The sequence below is a fragment of the Xenopus laevis genome, chromosome 6L (assembly GCF_017654675.1).
Source record: "Xenopus laevis strain J_2021 chromosome 6L, Xenopus_laevis_v10.1, whole genome shotgun sequence".
Lineage (NCBI taxonomy): Eukaryota > Metazoa > Chordata > Amphibia > Anura > Pipidae > Xenopus > Xenopus laevis.
This window is the reverse complement of record NC_054381.1, coordinates 52,008,515-52,034,080: the sequence shown is the minus strand read 5'-3', so window position 1 is coordinate 52,034,080 and position 25,566 is coordinate 52,008,515. Positions and strand designations below refer to the sequence as shown.

Here is a 25,566-nt window from a genome sequence, read left to right as displayed (position 1 = left end):
GCCATACAAGCATGAGTTCAGGGTCAAGGTAAAGTTACCCTAGAGCAGTGGCTAGGGGAACGGGGGCATGACAGGCGGGACAATTCTGACTGAGAGCAAGTCTCACCATGGCGGTCAGGGTCAGACTGGGTGGCGGGGCTCTCATGGGCCCAGACCTGCTTCCCTGATCTGCTGGCCCCAGAGCAAAACAATGATGTGCGGGGCCTGCCTGGGTTCGTGCATGCGCGCCGTGCGCCTGGGTTCTTGTGTACCTGTATCAGGTAGAAGGCTGCCCTACCTGCCCAGTATTGTTTTTGCAGGTTTATGGCTGTGCCTAGATCATTGAGGTCCTCACTGCTGGTGCACAAGGATGGTTCAGCATACCTCCCAACATTTTGGAAATAAAAAGAGGGACAAAAAAGTTGCTGCGCTACCATTTTTTGACCATGCCCATTTTTGTGGCTACATCCCCTAATTAACATGTTAATTTTATAAAATTTGGCAGGTTATGAAAGTTTGAACATATTTCTGTGTTTTTTCAGTTATTACAGTTTTGCTAATGAAGGTGAATTGCCCTTTAAGCTGTGATTCTAACTTCTCCCAAGGGACTTGTTATCTTATATTGTTACAATTACTTGATTGCTTATATCGAAATAGTTACAAAAGTGTCTTATCTGAACCTTGTGGCTGTTCTGGGCTCTCTGCCAAAAGCCAATTAAGTTAGAAACTGGCTGTTCAGTGCAGAGGAAAACTGGACTTTCCAGTATAAACAAGGGACTGCAGGTTGAGCTGTCAAAAGAGGGACTGACCCTCTGAAAACGGGACAGTTGGGAGGTATGCGTTCAGTATTATCAAAATTCCAGTTTGTGGCAGTTTTAAGGCAATTTTTAAAGGGGCTGAGGCTTCCAGAGAAGGATTTTAGTCAGCACTCCTTCAGGATAGGGCAGCTACTGAGGCAGCAAGGACGAGATTGAACGATTAAGAGAACTGGGCAGTGGGAATCAAATAGATTTCTATATAATATCAGGCCTCATTTGGAATAGAGAAGCCATTTTGTAAATATTATATTAATAAAAAAATGTTTTAAAAAAGGGAGAGGAAGCTAAATTGATGTACAGGGGGCACAAATAACCCTTTTTTGCATTTCAGGGGCAGATCGCTGTACAGTTTGGGTGTGTGGGTATTATTACATTGCCCGGCTGAAAGGAGGGAACGGCTGAGACCTGGGGGTCGGTATCTTGGTCTGTCGACGTCCACTGGTATGGCAAAGGAGGTATGAGGTAGGAGCAGATTCTTTCTCAGTTGGAGAGGATGTTTGGTTTATGGGGGCCCCCAGGGATCCTAGTTCTGCATGTGGGGGGGGGGGCAATGCAGAACCATGAGGGACTTAATAAAAAAATAAAAAGCATAAAAAACAATGTTTTGCTGTTACTGGGTAACGCCCCTATCTTAGTCTGGTCCCATTTGATCCCTAGGATTAATTGGAGGGGGGGAGGTCTCACAAGGCTATGGAAAGAACCAGGGGGGGAGGTCTCACAAGGCTATGGAAAGAACCAGGGTCAAGATCAACACGGCCATGTCAAAGTTCATACGGCAACAAGGAGGCATAGGGGTGAGATTATTGGAGCAGGACAATGCATACTATGGGGCAGATGGGGTGCACCTCAAGAAAATTGGTACAGATATATTCAATTTGGTTTAAGGGAAGGAGTTGCAATTGCCCTACAAGTGTGGAGGAGTATGAGGGGGTCAAGTCTGAATACTGTGACAGGTCCCTGGCAATGGAATCAGTGCTTTGGAAGTCAAGAGTTTGATATGGTGGCATGGTGTCTGGTACCTGCTTGCTAAAAATACTCTCTAAGAGAAAAGGGCTCTGGTAGGTGGTGTAGATCAAAAGATAAAGACTAGCACACAGGGTTTGTATATGCAATTGGTTATGCAAAAAAAGGAGAGTTCATTTTTTTGCATAATATACAAACCCTGAGTGTGCTAGTCTTTACCTTTTGCATTATATTGTCATTGGCACCCAGGTCACAGACTCTGTATGTGGTAACTGTCTAATTTGGCACATATAATAAACGATAATCTGAAATACACCATTACAAACGGAAAAGTTTAATGACTCTTAACAAACATGACTAAAACAATTCATTTACAGATAAGAAAATGGGACTAATTACAACGCCCGAAACATGTTGTGGAGCATTTTTCCCCAATAAAATCACTTTGCAGTCATAGCTACTGCCTTGGATTTGTCCTGCTTTCTATTATAATACTAATTACACTTAGGGCAGAGACACACGCGAAGATTCGGGGAGATTTAGTCACCCAGCAACATATCGCCTCTTCTTCAGGGACTAATCTCCCAGAAAAGCCTTCCCGTTGGTGGGATGGCACTCGGAGCGATTAGTTTTCCGAAGTCGCCCAAAGAGGTGATTAAATCTCCCCGAATCTTTGTGTTTGTCTCTGCCCTTAGTATTGGGGTTGTGTCTACATAATGGTTTAATAATTTTTTTGCACACTAACAGGCTTTTTGTGTGGGGAAAAAAGGAACAGGACAGCTGATAACTGAGAGAGGAAAGCAAATGACTGAGGGAGGGTGTCCGATAACTGAAGGGAAGAGGGAGGGAGGATGACTGAGGGAAGAGGGAGGTGGGGAGGATGACTGAGGGAAGAGGGAGGGGGGATGACTGAGGGAGGATGTCTGATAACTGAGGGAGGAGGGAGCAGAGAGGAGGGCTGAGGTGTAAGTGAACATTTCTGTGAAAACAGACTTCAAAAGTGAGTGGAGGTACAAGCTGTGTTATGTTGCATGGCATACTTGCATTTCTAGTGACATGTCATAAAATGGCTTCTGTATGTGTACTCTCATTCTTGTGTGGCTGCTGTTGCTGTTGAGTGGAGAATTGCCCTTATCACCACACGATTACACATTAAGCAAGTCAGCTGGAAAGGATTTATTGGTGGCAGGCAGGCATCCTTGTGCCAGAGGCAGGGTTACATGGAACAAATACAAGTGCGGGTTGTAGCCTGAGGGGCTCTCTGAGCTAGTGAGCTACTGTCTGAGCTGACAGGCACTTATTTCTCTGTGTGACTAGCAGAGCATGGAGGCGGGGCACCAAACTGGAACCCACGAACCTGAGCAGCACATGAACTAGTACATGAACTCTTCCCAACAAGAGCCCCGAACTAGGGTTAAAGTGGGCGGGCCCAGGACTTTATTCTGCATGAGGTTTCTGCTTTGCAGTTGAGGGCACCGAGCCTTCCCTTATCCACAAGCAGAGGCAGCACCGGGGCAATGGAGAAGGCAACACAGCAACAGCACAGTGGTGGCGGGGGGAGCAGTAACAGCAGCAGCCGGAGCAGCAGCAGAGCCACGTCGGCAGGATCCTCTCCCTCCTCCGTTGGCCGAGGCTTGTCTGTTGGAGCTGGGAGCGGTGGAGGGCTGCCCGCAGGATCTTGTGGGAATAGAGTGCTGCAGCAAGCCCAGGCTGTGGCATTAGCAGCGGGGAAGCTGGATGGGGGAGCTGCGGTGCCAGCGAGTAAGGGAGGCAGCCGGGAGCAGCACAAGCAAGTCCTAGAGGGGGTGCTGAGCAAGTACACTAACCTCATCCAGGGCTGGCAGAACAGGTAACATTACATGTATATTCATATCCAGGGCAGCAGGATAGCTGGAGGGACACATTCTGACATTTCTGGTTTATGTCTATACTATCTCCACACATTGGCCTCCTGTTTGTATTCCTGAGCAATCCCACTGAAACTGACATCTCAGTTTAACCTCTGCACTGCCACCACCCTCACTCTGCTGCTGCTGCCGCCCTTATAAATAAACATACTCAGCAATGTTACTGCTCTATTGATTGTCACAGGTAACACCGATTTACAGATTGGCTGGGCCACACACTAGAAAACAATTGAAATGAAGCTATTATTATATGGCTATGGCTTGGTGTGGGTAGCACAGAGTATGGTGGGCCTTGTACAAAGGCTGCAATCAGAAATATACATTTGGGACCCCAGTGATACACTGAGCCATAGTTAATATTGTTTGCCTACTATTGTACCCTATGTACCTGTCTGATGGCTATTCTGAGTTGTACACAAGAGCTAACAATCCTTCTGCATATCTTGCGCAGGCCGCCACATCTTTTCTCATTTATATAACTTGGAGCCCTATCCATCTACGGACATTTCTCTTGCTATACATTTATGCAAGCAAGCAACTATTTGGGCACAAGATCCCTAGTATCAGAACTAATAGGTACAAGCTCTTCACAAACATCCCCCTTCATCAGTAATGTGACAAAACTTTAGAGAGACAACAGTCATATAATATTGGCTTCTGTAGAGAGATTGAAATATCCAAGCACTATGAAACATCAGATAGGAGCACAGGCCTCCATGTCTAAAGCACTTGCCACGTAGATCAGGTGGTCCTGGTACACTGGCCCCAGACACTTAGCTTAGGGAGTAGATAAACCAATGGCAGAAAACAGGGGTCATCCAGACACTCATGAAAACTCCAAAAGCGTCACCAGGGGCCGATTACTAAGTTCCCTGGGGGGCATGAAACATGCTGGACTAATGGAGAAACTGATCTTTTTTATTTACAATAAGTAGTATTTTATACTATTCCTTTGGTGACCCTTGTAGAGTTTCTTGAGTGCCTGGATACCCTCTGTTTTCTGTCATTTTGTAGAGAGGTAACAATGTTTAAGGATTCAAAATATAATATTAACTCAAGTCAAGAAACAAGTTCACAAAGACACGATTATAAACAATTCAGCAAAATCATCACATCAGCTGAGAGTTTATATGTTACAATATGAGAGTGTATAAATATGAATAATATATCACTTTGCAGCTGGATGAAGCAGAGTTCCTAGGCTAATTAGATAAAATATGAGTTTGTTGGAATAGAGAACTGCGCATGTGTTTTTTCCATTTGCTCAATAATCTTTTACTTTTCATGACTTGCAAAGCAATTCTAAATAGTTTCTGCTGTGTACAGAATGCCAATAACTTGAAGGGAAAGTATTACCAGCCTGTAACTTCTGCTAGGTCCCAATGCTGTTACTCTGAGGAAGCTCTGTAATATGTCATGTCAGTCTACACAAGGGAACCCCAACATTTTTTACCTGTAGGTCTCATTTAAATGTAAAGAGTTGGGGAGCAACACAAGCAGTGTCGGAACTAGTCTAGAGCGAGTTTCACTCTCCAAAGTTAAAGCTTGCGGATGTGTGCTCATTTGTGAACGTGTGTGCACTGGGTGGGGGGGAAACGTGGCCGGCCAGGTTGCCTGAGGCGCCACACAAGTGTGAAAAAAGTCTCTTGGGATGCCAAATAAGGACTGTGATTGTCAATTTGACAGCCTACAGGAGGCTCTATTTGGCAGTACATCTGGTTTTTATGCAACCAAAGTTTGCCTCCAAGTCAGGAATTCAAAAATTATCAACTGCTTTGAGGCAACTGAGAGCAACATCCAAGGGGTTGGTGAGTAACATGTTGCTCATGAGCCACTGCTTGGGGAACACTGGTCTACACTATATGCACAGTAGTGTCCAGTCTGCCTGTCCAGTATTTCAGGTCTAAAATCAAAGGACTCATGCACTATATACAAAGTGTAATAGTGGTCGCGACTCACCATGGGTACATTTAAGTGCTTGTGTTCATAAATGAGCCCTTAATGGTGGTAATATAAAAATAGTCTTATCTCTGCTGCTAAAATTACCTCTACTCTTCTAACAAGGATTTCCACTAGATGTTTGGACACTGCTGGTGGGATTTTAGATCAGCCCTGGCTCTCAGTCAGCACCCCAATTAATTTCACAGGTACCCACTTTGGTTAAAATGAGGCTCTGTGGAGGCCAGTCAGATTCTAAAAAGGGTTGTTCACCTTTGAATTAACTTTTAATATGATTTAGAGAGTGATAATCTGAGACAATTTGCAATTGGTTTACATTTTGTATTATATGTGTTTTTTGAGTTATTTAACATTTTATTCAGCAGCTCTCCAGTTTGCAGGTTTAGCAATATGGTTGCTAGGGTCTAAATAACCCTAGCAACCATACACTGATTTGAATAAGACACTGGGATATGATTAGGGTGTGAATAGAAATATAAGTAATAAAAAGTAGCAATAACAATAGGTGTAGCTTTACTGAGCAATTGTTTTTTAGATGAGGTCAGTAACCTCCATTGGAAAGCTGAAAAGAGTCAGAAGAAGAAGGCATATAATTCAAAAACTATATAAAAAAAAAAGAAAAAATGAAGACCAATTGAAAAGTTGCATAGAATTAGCCATTCTAGAACATACTAAAAGATAACTTAAAAATGAACCACCCCTTTAAACTCTCATCTCAACAAACCTATTTAGTATGGATCATACTGCTCGGAGGCATTGTTGTTCTGAAACAGCTTTTCTTTCTTTGGAGCCAGGGGTTCTAGCACAAACAATGATAAATTACATATGTATGTATGTATTTATTATATAGGCAACTGCCTAGGATAACATATGAGCACAATAACAAGCACTTCATATGTAATAGCCATGCACCGTCACTTGCTCTTAACACAACTGAATTTATATGGGAGATTCTGAAACAGTTTCACTGAAATCAAGTGGTATAATGTAATATGAGGGCATGGTGTCATGTCTCTTGTGCAACCTTTATGATATCTCATGTCATTAAAGGTACACCCACTTGTAAAATCTATGCTAAATGGGTTGAGAGTTTCAGTTACATATAACACTGTTGGCATTACCTACTTGCTAATGCTGTCATGGAAATATATTACTGGTTCCAATCAAACTGTTTGTTACTAGCAAGTACATATTGAGTTCCATTGTAACAGAGCACCTGGATGTACTGTATTAATATATGTTAATAGAAGAAAAAGTTACTAAAACTTTTTACCCAGGGAAAAATCATTCCATTCAGTGATTTTTTACCTGAACTTCTGATTACATACTAGTTTTTCCAGTCTTTCCTTCTCCACCATGTATAGTGTTTCACCTCTGGTGTTTCAGAGTATTTTTGTGCCATTAGGGTTATTCTACTTCCTCAACGAATAGGGTGAGGGGGTCTATACCAGAGCAACATAGAAAATAAACGTGGGTTGAGGGGGGCTCAAACTTAAGTGGCATGCCAAATTGTTCATTAAACGAAACCAAATATCTTTTTCTGGGAGATACTTTTTCTTTAAATGTTTAATAGTTTTAATTGTTTTTCCTTTTCCACCCAACAGGGCTTTACATATGTCCAGCTATTGCTCCTGTAATATTTATCTTCAGTAAAAAGTTTTAAAACATTATGGGTCCAAGCAGGTACGGAAATAATTATATGGTGCTGTTTTTGCTGGACAGAACTATATTTAAAGATGTAGATTTTAGTGTGTAACTGTCCTATAAAATTAATTTCATCACAGTTCCTGGAAGCAGACCTCTTAGTGCTCAGTAACTGCCTGTTATGCAATATGTGTTTTTTACAAGCTCTTTACACATGAGTTAACCCAAGCCTTGGTACTTTATACAAACATAGCTAGGGCTGAATACTTTTAAAACTGCTGCTTACAGTTCCCACATACAGAAAGACGTGTAGTGGGCAGCATAAAATATTCTTTTGGGTTCCTATGCATTTTTAGAGGCCCATTTATCAAAGGTCGAATGTGAATTTTTTTTAATTCGAATATACTCATAATTCGACTAGGAGGTTATTCAGGAAAAAATTAGAATGGCTAATATTCTATCGATTGGTTCCGATCCGAAAACTAGAATCATGTTCGATTCATATTCGATTCTTATGAATCGAGTTTTTCTCGATTAACATCTCCAAATGGCTCAACAGACCTCTGCCATTGACTTGTACATGAAGTCGGCAGGTTTTGGGTCTCGAATATTTGAATTAGGACTGTTTCCATGGTCGAAGTGAGCTAAATTTCACATTCAAATTTACATTCGAATAGAGGGGACTAAAATTCATATGTGTGAATTGTGATACTCGATTTCGATAGGTATAGATTTCTATATAATGTGTATAATATATATATATATATATATATATATGTATTATAAAACAGGTCAACGTTTTGGTCTGTTCCTAAGACCTTTATCAAGACCATTAACAACCATTAAAATATCATACCAATAAATAGATAAAACCCAAGAGCACTCACCCAACCATGTGCCGCCCCATGGGACATGTGGTGAGAAGTTCCACCCCTATAAAACTGAACCCCTAGTTACAGTTAGAGCTGCATGGAAACAAATTCCACTAGCAGTGTTCCAGTCTAGTGTAGCAGCAGCTTTTATAACAGAAAAGGGTGGACACATGTTCTTGGAACAGGCAAGCATTTAGAAACTGGCCATATAATGGATATGTGTTTGCAGGAGTGCTGTGCCAACGAGGCCAGAAACTTGCCTCAGACAGCAGATACCAGGCGGCAAAAAGCCACACCAGGTAATTTTAAAGGAATTGTTCAGTATAAAAATAAAAACTGGGTAAACAGATAGGCTGTGCAAAAAAAAAAAATGTTTCTAATATAGTTGTAATGTATAAAGGCTGGAGTGACTGCATGTCTAACATAATAGCCAGAACACTACTTCCTGCTTTGCAGCTCTCTTAGTTTCCCCCTTCAAGTCACTCACTGTCTCAGAGTTAGAGAGCTGAAAAGCAAGAAGTTGTGTTCTGTTATGTTATGTTAGACATCCAGTCACTCCAACCTTTATACATTACATTTTTGGCTAACTAACTATATTAGAAACATTTTTTATTTTGTACATACTATCTATTTACCCACTGTTTATTTTTACACCGAACTGTTCCTTTAAGAGCTGAATTTCCGGTTATCAAACCAGAAATTCGGCTGTTCTATAGCTAAGAGTACAATTGCACTCTTTGCACTAACATCCTGGACCCTCATGGACCCCTTGTTAAGGTGAGGGCGGGGCAGGAGGGGCAACAGAGTGAAAGCCACTTCAGGGTGTCGGGGTAAGAATCGTCCCTATGGGTTTGTGTGAAGATGGACAGGTAGATATACAGTATATTCAGTTATTCTCCTATTTTCTTTTTTAACCATCCTCTTGGCCACAGTACCAGCACATGGCAAGAAAATGTGCTGTTCTATTGTGATGGTAACGTCCTTGAAGGAAAGTTCAGTGCAGATTATTGAGATAAATTAGAAACTGAGCATTGTGCTCTGCATAACAAGCTCTGACATGTCATATGAAATGAATAAACTGACATTTTTGAGATAACAGTTCCTGTTTGGGCACACTCGCTTTCTATTTTTCTTTCTAGCTCAGCAGACTTGATAAGCTGTATTTGTAACAGGTCTGTATATCTGGCATTGGATTTGCACAAGAGAATATTGGGTGAAACATACAAAAGAAAGCCGACAATCTCTCAAAAGAGTGCAGCTGTAACAAAGGAAAACAACTCGCTGGATACCTTTCACATTGTGCTCAATGCATGGTTTCGGAATCTATCAGATGCAACTTTATATAAAACTTGAGAAAATGTTTCCTTTTTACTGTAGGCATTTAGACCATTAAACTCTTTCATTACTGCACAACTGTTTGTTGCTGGGAGGGTGGGATCTGTTATCTAGAAAGTTCTATATTATGGGAAGTCTAGTATAGGTAAATCTAAAAACAACTGGACTTGTTGAGTAATAAATGAAGACGTTTCACTACTCATCCGAGCAGCTTCTTCAATTCAACTGACTGGTGTGGGAAATTCTCGGCATATAAACTCTTCCACTATTCCAATCACAATGGCACATTGTAACTCTTCAAAGAGGTGACATCTGAAGAAATTCACAGAGGTGTAGATTCTGTGTAGTTACTGTGACAGGATTATCCAATGTGTCATGCAACTCCTAGAAAGAGGTGTTACTGAGTTGCATGAACGGATGTGTGAAGCTGCTCGGATGAGTAGTGAAACGTCTTCATTGATTACTCAGCAAGTCCAGTTGTTTTTAGATTTACCTATACTAGATATACCATGACATGGATGAATGAAAATCTTCATAGTCATATAATGGGAAGGCTATCTCCTATAGACTCCCATCTTAATTAAATAATTAAATTTTTTAGAAATGATTTGCTTTTCCTCTGTCATAATAAAACAGTTGCTTGTACTTGAGCTTAACAAAGATATAAATAATCCTTATTGGAGGCAAAACAATTCTATAGGGTTTATTTCAGGTTTAAATTACTTTTTAGAAGACAATTTGGGGAGATTTAGTCGCCAGGCGACTAATCGCCTCTTCTTTGGGGCCCGAACTGCTTCCCCCTGTCTTCCGCCTGCTAGAATGAGAAATCACCTGCGGCATGGCACTCGCGGCGCTTCGTTTTCCGAAGTCGCCCAAAGTTGCCTCACAAGGAATTCAAATGAATGAAAGATGCCTTATCTGAAAAACCCCAGGTCCCAAGCATTCTGGATAACAGGTCCCATACTGTATAATGAGAGGCACAACATTTGCCCACGTCTAGTAGTTCACTAGTTGACACATTTCTCAGCAGCATCTGTGGAATATTGGCAACTATTGTATCCGTTATAACAACTTCTTTTCGTGAAACTCAAGAGTTATAAGAAATATAAGAAATATATCAAACAAATGTATCAATTGAGAACAAAATACAGAGTTGATGACCCCCCCCCGAGCTTCTTTAGAAAAACATAAGAAGGTGAAACTTTCTAAGCTTGAATATTAGAAAAAATTTCCCTTCTTCTGTCTCTTTCCAGGTTGCAAATGGGGGTCACTGACCCCATCTAAGAACAAATATTCTGTAAGGCTAAAAATTTATCATTATTGCTACTTTTTATTACTCTATTTATTTGCGCCCTTTTCCTATTCATATTCCAGTCTCTTATTCAAATCAATGCATGGTTGCTAGGGTAATTTGGACCCTAGCAACCAGATCACTGAATTTGCAAACTGGAGAGCTGCTTAATAAAAAGCTAAATAATAAAAAATGAAAACCAGTTGCAATACTAAGAGTTCATTAAAAGGTAAAAAGCAGTGGGAAAAGTAGAAAAAGCAATTCCAGTGTCATAATTTACGTATAAAACCATGAAGAGCTGGTGTAGCCAGGTATGTTTTTATGAGGAGCATGTGTTCAGTTGAGGATTTGCCCTGCTTTCAGCATTTAGTTTTAAATTTAATCTACTAGACTGCAGTTAGCACCTAAGGGTTAATTCATTTGAGCGTTTTAAACCTGCTCTGTTACTGGACCTGATCGCTTGCTTTGTTGTTCCATTGGGTTATACATATATCTTGCTTGCATTCTAAATCAAGCGTTCTGTATTGTAAATACTAGTTATTCATATACTGTGATAATCATGTTTAATCAGAGTGTGTGTGAATGTGTGTTATAGCTGTTTCTTCTGATATGCCCTGAGTGAGGGTGTACCTATGTATTTGACCTATCAGGTTTAAGTTTGGTAAAATTCTTCTGCTGGACAGGTTGTTAAAATAAGGTAATTATATATATATATATATATATATATATATATATATATATATATATATATATATATATATATATATATATATATATTCATTGTTTTCCCTGAGGAAGATCACTATGATGTGGTTGAAACATTGGAATTTCTTTTGTTTGCATATAAAATCAGTTACTCTAACTGTGCCTGTTGAATGCGGTATTTTCTTGTTATTTCGTACATTTTACTTGCACCCAGGCATGCTGTGTTTTTGTTTGGTGAGTGCACACACTGTATATTATGCAAGCAATACTGTGGGATCCAGTTGGCAGACCTTTAGTTTGCCCATTTGCAGTGGGGTGGGTTACAGGTTAGTTATGAGTCAGTTTAATATTGATTTTTAAATAAGCATTCACAGGAGCAGTTTAATAGTTCTGCCATGTCTTGAAGTACTATAATTAGGAAAGGACTCATGTTATACCTATTTTTCATGCCATGTGCCAATGCATTCCCTACTAGATATTCAATTAAATAAAATGACCTCTTTAGTAGGATTCTAAAGCTATCGAGGTTCCTGGCACTTGCTAGCTTTGATTTTTCTTTTTTCCAATTTTTCCTTGGATTTGGATTCCAGGTTTGGAAGTGCTTAAATCATGGAAGGCCTTGTTGTGTATTTCAAATAAATATTTCAAAAGAGGAATATAAAAAGAAAAATGATTTAATAGACACGATTTGGGATCTAAAAAGTACTATACTCTGATGCTGCAAAAAGCCAGAATCCAAAAATCTCAGACCTGTCAAGGTCATGTATAAGTCAATGGGAGATGACTTGGAAAATGTTGTGGTCTTTGCTGGGTTTAACCCAATAATTCAAGGTTTTCAGGCAAAAAACCTGAAAAAATCATACGATTCGGGTTTTCGTTCGATTTTATCAGTTATTTTCCAGATCCAATTTATTCATGTTATCTTATTGATAAATTAGCCAAAATCGGGGATCGGAGTTTGGTCAAGCTTTTTTTAATTTAAATTATGAGATAAATTCAGATTTTAGTAAATAACTAACTAACTAGAACAAAAGGAAACACTTCAGAAGGAAACACGCAGTTTTTGGTGATACTGTATATACAATAGGCCTTATTTTAAAAATGCAGGGCAGAGTGTGTAGTGTGAAAAAAATGTATACATTGCAATGTATTTTGCAAATTTGAACCCTTCCCTGCAGTTTTAAAAATAGCCATAGGCATTTGTGCTGCAAAAGGAAACACAAAGACATGTGCCTGCCAGATGAATACATTCTGCCCCTGTCCATTCTTTAACTTTATCATTAAGACATGCAAGTTACTTCACTTCACACAGCTCGCCCTATGATAGGTAGTATGGATGGGGCCAACTTGCACCCGATGGGGCTGCACCCTACACCTTGCACCAGCTTTGTATTCTGGAATGGTGTGCAGAAAACAGCAACAACCGTGTCACAAGTCCAATGTAAATGATTGCTAAGGGGCACTTGTAAAGTGAGGCCCAATAAAACTATGGCCAGAATTAAGATATTATATGAACAAATGCTCAGGACTGAGATGGTTCACGACAGAACATTTTGGCCAGGCTGAACTGACATTCAGTATTTTGATAAACAGACCAAATGGATTTTTAGTACATATAAACATTGTGTTCTTATGTCCCATTTTAAAATTGTAAACCTATTGTTGAATATTTCTGGAAAGGTTTTCTATTTCTGTCTAGTGGTTCTACACATGACAAAGGAACTAGTTTACATATATATAAGAAGAAAGTAACAAACAACATCTGCTACACACATGGTCGTGCAACAACTTTTCTTTAAAGGAAAACTATACCCCCAAAATGAATACTTAAGCAACAGATAGTTTATATCAAATTGAATGACATATTAAAGAATCTTACCAAACTGGAATATATATTTACATAAATATTGCCCTTTTACATCTCTTGCCTTGAACCACCATTTCGTGACTCTATCTGTGCTGCCTCAGAGATCACCTGACCAGAAATACTACAACACTAACTGTAACAGGAAGAAGTGAGGAAGCAAAAGGCAGAACTCTGTCTGTTAATTGGCTCATGTGACCTTACATGTGGTTTGTATGTGTGCACAGTGAATCTTACGATCTCAGGGGGCGGCCCTTATTTTTTAAAATGGCAATTTTCTATTTATGATTACCCAATGGCACATACTACTTAAAAAGTATATTATTATGATAATGGTTCATTTACATTAAGCAGGGTTTTACACATGAGCTGTTTTACTCAGTATCTTTTAATAGAGACCTACATTGTTTGGGGGGTATAGTTTTCCTTTAACAGTTTAATAGCCAGTTCTTAGCTGCCAGTTGTCTTGACATTTATGATGTACAGTAGCTGCGGTTCACTTGACTAATGTTTACTATACTTTCAGAGGCTGAACCCAAACCCTAATTTGTATATGCGAACATGAACAAAAATGAAATAGAAAGTCCATGTTCTGAAAAAAAAATGTGTCACTTATAGCTGTCAAGTGCTTTAAAGTGACATGATATTTAGCAGTTTGGATTTGGTTAAGCCACTACAGAGGAAGCAGACCCTGCGGCAGGGGGGCCCAGGAGGTATAGGGGCCCCATGAGACCCTAAATCGTATACAATTTCAATAAATGTTGGAAAAACAGGTCCACTTCTAGATATTTTGGGGGTCTGAAAAATAATTTGCTATGGGGCCCAGTAATATCTAGTTACGTCACTGTTTGTGTATTTAATTTTGCAATGCCAAGCAATTACTTTGTGTGTGCATCATAATTGTACAAAAACAAACACTGTCATATTTCATAACTGTAACCTTTACATTCCCATCCTCCTCTCTTTTTTTTCTGTACTAGATTACATGACATTGCACTGGTACAACTATGATAAACTTGAATGTAATGTTATCTTTTGCCTTCCCTAACATTATTATCGTTCCTGTAATTATCTATAGAAATAAGTCAAATCAACTGGACTTGATGTGTTTTTTTCCCTTGAAGACGTTTCACCAATTATCCAACTGTCTTTCAGAATAATTTGTAAATATTCCTTTGAGAATATATATCCTCTGGAATGTTGCTCCAATCAGCATAATCTGTTTATTATAATCCGCAAGGAAGACATGATGTTAGGTGTTGATTGTATTAGCAAAATTGGAGTTTTGATGTGTTATTAAAGCTTCCAGGGAGAGGTGTTAAAACAACATTGTATGTGGCAGACAATAGATGTCGCACCCCCCCCCCCGCCTCTATTCAAACTTGGTTTTTCAGTTTTTACATGTATGTCTTTTTTAACACCTCTTTTGAACCAGTCGCTCTCCCGGTCTAGAATCTGGACTTGGCGGTCTTCAAACGTGTGTCCTTTTTATTTTAGATGTAGGTACACAGCTGAGTCTTGACCAGAGGAGCTGGCTCGTTTGTGCTGCTCCATACGCTGGTGTAACTGTTGTTTGGTTTCTCCCAAATACAAATCAGAGCACTCAGCACTGCATACACAATATTACTCTTCTTGTGCTTTGGGGTTGGGTCTTTTGGCTGAACTAGTTGCTGCCTCAGCGTATTGCTGGGTTTAAAGCAGATAGGGATGTGGTGTTTATTAAAAATCCTTCTAAGTTTTTCCGACACCCCAGCTACATATGTTTTTATACAAGTTCTTTCTCCTTTTCTGTTTTCCACCTTTACCGGTAGTCTTGGTTTCTTTGCTTCTTTTTCCACCGTTTTTCACAAAAGCCCAGTCTGGATACCCACAAGTTTTTAGGGCCCCTCTGAGATGTCCCATCTCTTTTAACTAAGTCTGCTTTGTGATGTAGAGTTTTGATGACCCCCCAGTTTGTGATCTAGTGATCAATGTATTGTTTTAATAACAAAATATACACAAATAGAAAAGAGTATAGCATTCCACAGGTCTTGGATAATGTGTCTTTTATTCGAACCCAAAGTTTCGGTCACACACAGTGACCTTTCTCAAGGGAAACAAAAAAAAAAGTGAATCCACAGTACAGTCCCAACCTCTATTTCTAACATAAAGGGTGCCAAAATCAACAGTGTATTACCATGGCAACTTTGTACACATTCGCGCATTGAATTTGTGCGATTTAATTTGTTTGAGCACAAATTTCAATTTTTTTGTTTCCCTTGAGAAAGGTCACTGTGTGTGGCTGAAACACTTGGCTTTAAATAATACTTTGACATGTTATCCAAGACCGGCAGATTGCTATACTTTTTTTCTATTTTTATTTGAAAGGATTGTTCACCTTTAAGTTTTCTTTTAGTATGTTATAGAATGGCCAGTTCTAATTATTACTTTGTTATAGTTTTTTTTAATTATTACTTTTTTCTTTAGACTTTTTCCAGCTTCCAAATGGGGGTCACTGACCCCATCTTAATTCAAATGCTCTGTAAGGGTGATGGCCAACTGGGAGTATGGTTGTCCACGATAAAAATGCTGCGGGCAACAAATCTCCTGAAAATGCATCTTAGCTTGTTGTAATTGAAATTTACATTGGTAAAAAATACACATCCCCAAGCCGGTAAAAGTTTCTTTGCACGGCAACTTCGGAAGAACTAAGCCACGTGTAGGTATTAACATCTGCAGCGGAGAAGCATTTTTGGGATATTTGTCACCCGCAGTCGGTGCATTTTTATCGCAGACGACAAATCTTCCCGTCAGTCAGGGCCCTAAGGCTACAAATGCATTGTTCAAATCATAGTTATATATTTGCATGCAGATCTTACTTTTCTGACTATAATCAGTAATTGTAACTGGTTGGTTCAGAGCCCTTCATCATGTATGATAGTTGCAATTGGTCATAAAGATCCTGCAGTCCAAAATGCATTCAACTTTCCACTCTTAACATTCTGGTTTCCTATCCCCAATCAGTCTTTGAGAAGTCAAATGTTAAGGTGGCCATGGATGATACGATATTCGGTGTGTATATGGTGGGAGACGAGCTCCGATATCTGCAGAAGACGTGGATATTGGTCGGCTTATCGTTCGGGCTGGTCGGAAAATGTTTTTGAAGGCACCCGATCATCACACACACTAAAGCTGAAAAGCACGTGATGTGTATTGCTGAGTGTACTATTTGCAATGCAAGCTGGCAACATTGTGCTCAAGTGAAGTGACAGATGAAAGTTTCCAGGAAGTGTCATGTCATAAAAGAGATTAAAAGGGTTGCTGGAAATGTCTGAAATGTAGTTGTATTATGCTTTTAACACAAAGTAGTTTTTTATTTGTTTGTTCCCTCCCATCAGGAGCTGTGCTTGCACAGTACATACAGTAATGTAGAGATTGATCTCCAATAGGCAAGGTCAGCTTTTCCTGCTTGTTTGAAAAATACGTGTTTTAGACCTCTAAATATTTTCTTTTATTTTAGAGCATTTTAATCTTTTTGAAGTGTGTTAACTTGGGATATTCTCTTTTTACACTATTCTACAATATCTATAAAGGGGAGTGCAGAAACAAAACATAAAATAGCTATTGTTCACTTTGCAAAAGTGGGAACAAGATCAAAGCTCTCGTTGTGCTGTTTACAACTGAAGTGTTCCACATCCAGCAAACACTGTAGTTGGTTAAGCTAATTCTTAGTATAAAAATAAACTTTTCTTGTATTTTTCACCAACAGCATGGTATGTTAGGTCACCCACAAGCTACCTCTCATTCTCAGTTGCTTCAGAAAGGAAGAACACCAAATGATTGTATACCTTTTTATTGTTTGTTTGTTTCTTAAGAAGAGGGAAAGTTAAAATATACAGGTATAGGGTCAATAATCCAAAACCCCCTTATCAAGAAAGACCTGACATGCAGCACTGCCATTTTCCTACAGTGTCCAATTTAAAAGGCTTGTTCTTCTTTTGTTCATACTTAGTATGATGTAGAGAGTGATATTCTGAGACACATTGCAGTTGGTTTTTATTTTTTGTGGTCTTAGAGTTATTTACCTTTTTATTCAGCAGCTCTCCAGTTTGCAATTTAAGCAATCAAGTTGCTAGGGTCCACGCATACACTGGGGGTCCAAATTACCCTAGCAACCATGCATTGATTTAAATAAGACACTGGAATATGAATAGGAGAGGGCCTGAATAGAAAGATGAGTAATACAATCTAAAAAATCTGCACAGTCAGAAGAAGTTAATTATTTAAAAAAAAAAAGAAAAAAGAAAAAATGAAGGTCAATTGAAAAGTTGCTTAGAATTCTATAACATACTAAATGTTAACTTGAAAGTGAACCACCCCCTTTAAAGTAACTATTTCTGATTTTTAATGATTTGATTTTACTCTTTGCTAACAACACATTACTTCGCACCACAATCAGCTATGTTTGCCTGCACCCAGGCGTAGGCACTTCTTGAAGCTTGTGTTTATCTGCATGCTGAAAATCTGCCATGTGTGACACTAGTCTGAGGCTGCTAATTACCAAAAGACCCCTTTTGCTGAAACCCCCACGTGTCAAGCCCCCAGCCACACTAATGTGCGTACCAAATATTTAGGCATCTCTAGTCCAAAGATGAAGTGCATAGCACGTGTCCACCAGGGAGGTCCCAGTGGAATAAATCAAGGGTTGTCAAGACCATATGTCTCACATATAGTAATCACTCCAACCAGTGCAGTCCCAGTGTCAAAACAGCACCCACATCTTTAGGGCATATTAGTGTATATAGAAGTTGCCCTAAAAAAACAAAAGAAATACCACAATCTTATTTCACAAGCATAAAGTATATCAGATATACAAGTGTAGCATGGTTGACATGGAGCTTGACACTTGTTTTCTAAATTGTTAAAAATTATGTAGCCCACTGCTTTTTTTTCGCTTGGTGGCTAAAGATGGCCATACATGGAACAGTATAAATGTCAATAAGCCAATTTCAGGCAAACTTGCATGCATACTTCACTGTGGATGCTCAGCAGACTGTAGATGGTCTGTCTAGCCAGATCATGATTGCTTCTCGTTCCTGCAATGGCTACGTTTAGTAAATGATTAGTAGGTGTTTACTAAAACAAACAAAACAAAGCAAAAAATTGCCACCCTTGATTTCCTATAGTTTCATTAATTGGACATGTATTTGGATCCGTGTAGTTTGATCTTTAGCGTTTATGGCTAGATTATATCAAATCCATAGGTTTATCTGAAAGTTGGAATGTGGTTTTCTCTGCCATTAGGATAAACCTAATATCTTAGGACTGGACTTTTGGCAGTGATTGAACAGATTGATCAATGGGCTAACTGTTTTGGTTCATGGTAAAACAGTAATCCGGAAAATAAAGGACATGTATATCTAGATTAGACAAAAGGCTTAGGGAAGAGATAAGGAGAATGATGGGTTATATAGTACGGGGGCGATGTATATAGGTATAAGATTCAGAACTGCATTGAGGAGAAAGCTCTGCCCTGACACTTGGAGAACAGAGATGCAGGTAAATATGTCAGGTGTTGGTGAGGGTAATTGAAAGAATAATAGCCTGTATAACCTATTGATGCCTTTTGTCAGGAATCCATAAATTTTATTTTGAAGTTTTAATAGCACTTTATATTTTTAATTATACCAATGCAAAGACAAAGTAAAAAAAGTTATTCAGTCTTAATTAATGAGCATCTTTAGTTTCTACAATTCTAAGTCACTTTGACTTCATAATAAATATTCCCATATAGCAGACATATTGAGGTCATTTTTCTCACAGTGTCCCGTATCTCTAAACAGGGATTATTTTTAGATTAAACATTTATATCATATGTTGTTCTGTGTGTCAAATTGTATTTCTCTGCATATAGTGAGCACTGCCATCTAATAACTCATACCAAGCAATATCTCATTTGCCATTTAATCATGAAAAATGGCAGAATACTTGCCATTACAAAGCAATCATTTTCAGCTAATTGTCTGTGAGGTATGGAAGCACTCAGCAAGAAGTAGTACAGTATATGTATTCTTTTCTGTAATTTTTCACTATAATGCCACTTTAAACTGGATTAATTTGTAAGAGTGGAAATAATACTTGACAGGCTAAGCACAAATTGCTTAACTTTTAAAGTAAAACATCTTAAATCTCTAATTTGCCAGAAGAGCATTCTAAACTAATACCGTATTATGTACATCACAAGGACATTTTTTTTGAGGAGGTGGGGGGGGGGGACTGGCAAGCCTGTATGCAATAACTAAAAGGGGAATTATTGTAAAAATGAAAATTTTATATAAGCCCCATCATACTGAAATAAGAAACATATATACAACTTAAATAAAATCTATTAAATATTCTGCATCATTTCTGAAGTTCATCTTCACTATCCCTCTCCTGATCCAATATATTTTACAGAGGGGACTTTTCCTAACAGATGAAATAGAGCTCACTCAAATAACTGATTCCAGTACAAACAAAATCTAACAAAATAACTGCCTTTTGCACAAATCCTGCATGTAGAGAGACAGGATGTCTGGTGATTTAAATAAAGTGAGCTCTAATACATCTTCTAGGTAAAAGGAGCCCCCTCTATAAGATATACTGGATATAACATAATGATTATCTGACACCCAACTGCTGCATGAAAAGAGAATATACATAGCAGCATCACAAGCCTTCAAATAATTTGCCCACCACAGATGTAAAATTTACTGGCCTATAATTGCCAGCCTGAGATTGTAATCCCTTTTTAAATATTGGAATGACATAATCTTTTCTCTAATCCATAGGTTCCATACCAGATGAAAGTGAATCTGTGAAAATCAGAAATAGGGGCGGGTCTAAAACTGAACTAAGCTCTCTTAGAACCCAAGGGTGTATGACATCTGGCCCTGGCGCCTTGTTTACATTAATTTGTATTAAAGCTTTATGAATCATATCCTGAGTCAGCCATTGATTAGATTGAGCTGAGCCATCATTGTAGCTATGGCTATGAAGTGAGCCTGGAAACTTAGACTCCTCTATTGTATACACTGAAGAAAAGAACTGATTTAGCACATTTACCTTTTCTGTATCTATGACAACCATACTGTTACCATTATTTAAAGGAGCAACACTCTCAACCCACATCTTTTTACTATTAATATACTTAAACAACTTTTTGGGGTTAGTCTTAGCACCAGCTGCAATGCACTCTTCATTTTCTTTTTTTGCCTTCCGGGTTGCTGTTTTACAAAAATTATTATAGTGCTTATATTCATTAAATGCAGCTTCTGTTCAAACAGACTTGTAGTTTTTAAATGCCTTTCTCTTCTTTCCTATTAACTTCTTTACTTCTATATTAAGCTACATAGGGTGATTTAATGCTTCTACATTTACTCCTTAAATTGAGAACAGTAACGATTTAATATTATTTTAAATGACAACCATTTCTGTTCTGTGTTTTTAGCTGAAAACATAATGCCCCAATCAATGCACTGAATGGCAGCCCCCAAGGCACTAAAATTAGCTTTTCTGAAATTCATGGTTTTTGTTGCCCCGGTTTATATTTGCTTCTTTGCACCAGACATTAAATGATATAACATCATGGCCACTTTTACCCAGGGGTTTAAAACCTTGCACATTTGCTATAAGTTCTGGATCATTAGAGATCACAAGATCCAGAATAGCACTTAGGACCAGCCCACATATCACTATGGACCCCCCAGTCTGGTGATGGAGCTGTGTTTGTGAAGCAATGCTGTATTTGACTCTGGTGCTGTCCTAAGCACTGGTCATCTGACTAACTACAGCCACTGCCAATCAAAACATACACAGCACAGTCTTTGCATGTGCCAATTGCAGCAGTATGATATATATAGACACTAGTAATGAGCAAATCTGTCCTGAACAATTTGTTAAACTGTGGGAAAATTTACGAAATACAGTAGTCAATGGGTGGTTTATCACCCTTTTTTAACAAAATACATTAGTGTTTATGGGCATTTTTTCATGGCAACTTTTTCCTTTTTTTTTCACGTAAAATACAATGAATAGATGTGTTTGAATAGATGTGTTTTCATAACTTTTTTGTGCAAGATACATTGGAGTCAAAAGGGGGCACATTTACTAACTACTTCGAATTTCGAAGTGCTAAAACTTGAACGATTTTCAAAAAAAAAAAACTTTGACTTCTAAAAACTTAGCCAAATATTGGCTATAGGTTCTAGGAGGTCCCCATAGGCTAACATAGCAATTTGGCAGGTTTAAGGTGGCGAAGTGTCGAATTCGAAGTTTTTTAAAGAGACAGTACTTCCATGTTTGAATGGTCGAATATTCAAAGTTTTTTCAATTCGAATCGAATTTTGGCCTATTCAATGGTCGAAGTACCCAAAAATTAAAAACGAAAATTCACTTCGAATTCACTTGTGCCCCTAGGTGTTTTGTCACCAAATTTATTTTGTGGCAAAAATTTTCATCACTAATAAATACCCATAACTTCCAGGCACTATAGCAATGCAAATACTTTTTTAACTGCAAATGCATATTCAAATATTAACAGTAACCTTTTTTTAAATGATGCACTAGAGTCATAATAACCAACACAACACAGGTTTATGGAGGCATATTATACTGTTGTTATTGGAAAAGATAATTGCTTTTATATTCAAAGTGCAGCAAGCAAATATCAAAAGTGTTTATTAGTATAATTTTTGCCTCTTTTTCTTAAGGGACACCTACTTAGTCTCAGATTTATCTCAACAAGGAAACTCTCTTTGTTAAAAAAAAGCTTGTTTTTATTCGTTCTAAAGTGGATTCTATGTACTAAGCTCAGGAGTATTTGTAGGACAGGTATGGGAACTTTTACCCGGAATGCTTGGGACCCGGGGTCTTCTGGATAACGGATATTATTGTCATTTGAATCTTGGTGCCTTAAAGAGGAATTCAACCGTTTAGCCAAAAAAAAACCTGAATCCGCGCCAATGGGTAAGTATAAAGTTAGGGGCATTTCCCCGGAGGGGCAGCTAGCCTGGGAGGAAGAGGGAGGGGGTCTACCTGGGGTGGGGGATAGGGTTTTTTTTTTGCTAAACGATTGAAATCTCCTTTAAGTCTTCTAGAAAATCATTAAATAAACCCGATAGGCTCGTTTTGCTTCCAATAATATTCATTATATTTTAGTTGGGATCAAATACAAGGTACTGTTTTATTTTTACAGAGAAAAAGGAAATTATTTTTAAACATTTGGATTATTTGGATAAAATAGAGTCTATGGGAGATGGCCTTTCCATAATTCGGAGCTTTTTGGATAACATTTTTCCGGATAACGATTTCTATACCTGTACTGCATTTGTTGCTGAACTACAGCAGGCTGCATTTTATGAACCTAGACTTTTTGTGTACAGTAACAGAAAATCTGTTAAATATTGGCATTTGTATGGTATCAAATGCAGCTAAGGCTATCATGTTGGGTTTCTGCAGGAACAAAAGGTTTATTTCAGCATGCTTTTTACTGTGAAAATAATATTGCAGGATTTAAACTATATTTGTATCATGCTTGCTGAGCTGACAGTTCATGCTAAAGCAATTACCTGTCACTTTGCTATTTCCCTGGCACTGAGCCCTTGGTGCAGTTGTTGTCCCTCAGCAGGATTATTAGGTGTGCAGCTGTAAACCCATAGGCCTCATATGGGCCACCGAAATATGTTTATGGCCTCCAACATGCCCAAGATGCCCTCTTGTCATATGACAATTATTTTATAAAAATCCAAATCCCAAACTCAAATTCGCGGATAACTGTACATATTTAGTATGGAGTGAAACTAGAGTATGTCATTGGCTGCCAGAGTGAAATTCCACCTTTCTTTCATTTATGCAAGTTTTTTTTTTGAAAATGCGGAATATTCACTTTGACGCATTCATTTATATATCCACAAAAATCTTATGGAAACTAACAGAAAGTAGTGAAATTCCAATTTGGCGGACTGTAGCGATCTCCAATTTCTGATTTTCTCTAAGATATCAGAAGGGTATTTTTTTTTATGTAGAAATACACCTACTGAAAAGCACATGATTGCTTAATGTGGTTCCAGTTATCTAAGGGTAGAACTACATGGACGATTTCCCCACGATTGTGCCGGATCCAACGTGATGGGCCAAAACGCAGGCGTAAAATTGGATGTGACGGAAAACAAGGTATGCAACAGCGACGTCGGATGGTGTCGCATCGTTTGTCTGACGAGACACGACTGTCGGATGCATTCAACAGTCGTGTCGTGTCGCGTCAGATGAATGCTACGACACCATCCGACATTTGTATATTTTACCTTGTTTTCCATCGCATCCGGGGAAATCGTCTGCTTAGTTCTACCTGAATGGGAAATACTTCAAAGTTCAGGTTTCATCACTTTTTGGCCTGAAAATGCCATGAGGCATTCTTTCCTAACCAATGTTACTCTTTACAGAATTATCAATTTGATGTTCAATAATGAACTCCTTCCATGACTCCTACTGAATGACTGGACAGCTTATACATATTTCAACGCATTAGCCAGCAGGAGAAACAAACGCTCCCCCTGAAAGAATTTCAGGCTTGAGTTCAAAGTGAAACATTTCTTGGGGGCAAATATCACAGAGCACACCAGCTTGTAGTAAAAATGTGAGACGGATAGACCTCATACAACCCTACCATTAAAATACCCAAGGCTTCAGCCTCATTTGTTTACCCCTAGTTTTGGGCCCTGCAACTACACCTGTGCTTGTTTGCGTTTCCCACACAAGTCTGGGAGCCAGCAGAGGTGATCACTAGGTTCTTTTCACCCGCCTGAAAATATTCCAGCTGTAAAGCTGTTTTATACAATTCCTTATAAAGAGAATCTGTCCATTTAAGACCGTTTTAACATTGAGTCATATAAGTAGCATTATGGTACTAGGATATAGTTATTTACCTGTAAACAAGACAAGTAGCACTGGACAGATTGGCCTGGATTGTTATCATCTGTATTCTAGGACCCAGGCTGCTTATGTATACTTTACTAAAGGAACAGTAACATCAAAAAATTTGTGTTTTAAAGGAATAAAAATATAATGCAGTATTGCCCTGCACTGTTAAAACTGCTGTGTTTGCTTCAGAAACTCTACTTGTTTATATAAATAAGATGCTGTGTAGCAATGGGGGCAGCCATTCAAAGGAGAAAAGGCTCAGGTTACACTGCAGAATACAGATAAACTCTGTAGAACATAATGGAGTTATCTGTTACCCACTATTTATCCTGTGCCATATAGCCTTTTTTTTCAATTTCCACCATTGTTACACAGCAGCTTGTTTATATGAACTATAGTAGTGTTTCTGAAGAAAACACATTAGTTTGTTTAGTGTTACTGTTTCTTTAACACTGCCCTGCAAACAATGACATTGTACAACTCAATATGTTTCACAGAAACAGTTGCAGTGAATACATTTTTATGACAATGCTAATAATTTGTGATATATATATATATATATATATATATATATATATATATAATTACTCTTTCAATTTGCTCTGCTCTGTAAAGCCATCTTGTCGAGCAGCACACTTATTGAGATTCACACTGGCCTTGTTGATAAGATCCGTGTCCTACCTGATTATCCGCATTGTCTTACACACTCCAAGTCATTTACTGCTAATTGGAGTAGTAAAACTGGTGTCATTCATTAGAGTAAAATTGTGTTCTCAAAAATTACATTAGGGCTTTCAATCTGAGCTCTTTGCTTCTATTTGCAGTGGAGGAGTGGAATGAATGGCTACATGTTAAACTGCATCTTGAGAGCTATAAAGCTGCATTATAAAATGATATATATTAAAGCCTGAATGCAATGAAACAATGCCTCTCTGATTGTGTACTAGGACATATTGGCTTGATTTGTGACATGAGTTATCAGACAGCAGATCAGTGAACAGTAAAACCATATCCATAGACAGGGAACTTCTTGTCGCTTAATCAATGTGCAATTGGAGATTCAGGAGTGAATTGCTGTTAATCATATAAAGAGTCAATTGCTTTTCCCATAATGCAATGCATGACTTATTGATGGCTGGCACGTCACGAATGCCACAGCAGTTCTGAATCCAATTGCATTCTGCAAACCTCTGTTATAAATACTATGCCAGTGTTAGGAATTGATTATAGGGATGGTGGAGCAATGTGCAGGTTTTTCATAGCATAATTCCATGACCAATCCTTTCACTGG

General features: G+C 38.5%; 1 protein-coding gene across 1 annotated transcript in view; it reads left to right on the top strand.

Annotated features, from left to right (window-relative positions):
- The first annotated feature begins 2,718 nt into the window (after positions 1-2,718).
- The window catches only part of osbpl10.L (oxysterol binding protein like 10 L homeolog), a 193,081-nt gene continuing 170,233 nt past the window's right edge, over positions 2,719-25,566 (top strand). Inside the window, exon 1 of the mRNA XM_018267474.2 lies at positions 2,719-3,609. Within this exon, the coding sequence (XP_018122963.1) occupies positions 3,278-3,609 (332 nt within the window). The 5' untranslated portion in view covers positions 2,719-3,277. The remainder of the gene's footprint in view (positions 3,610-25,566) is intronic.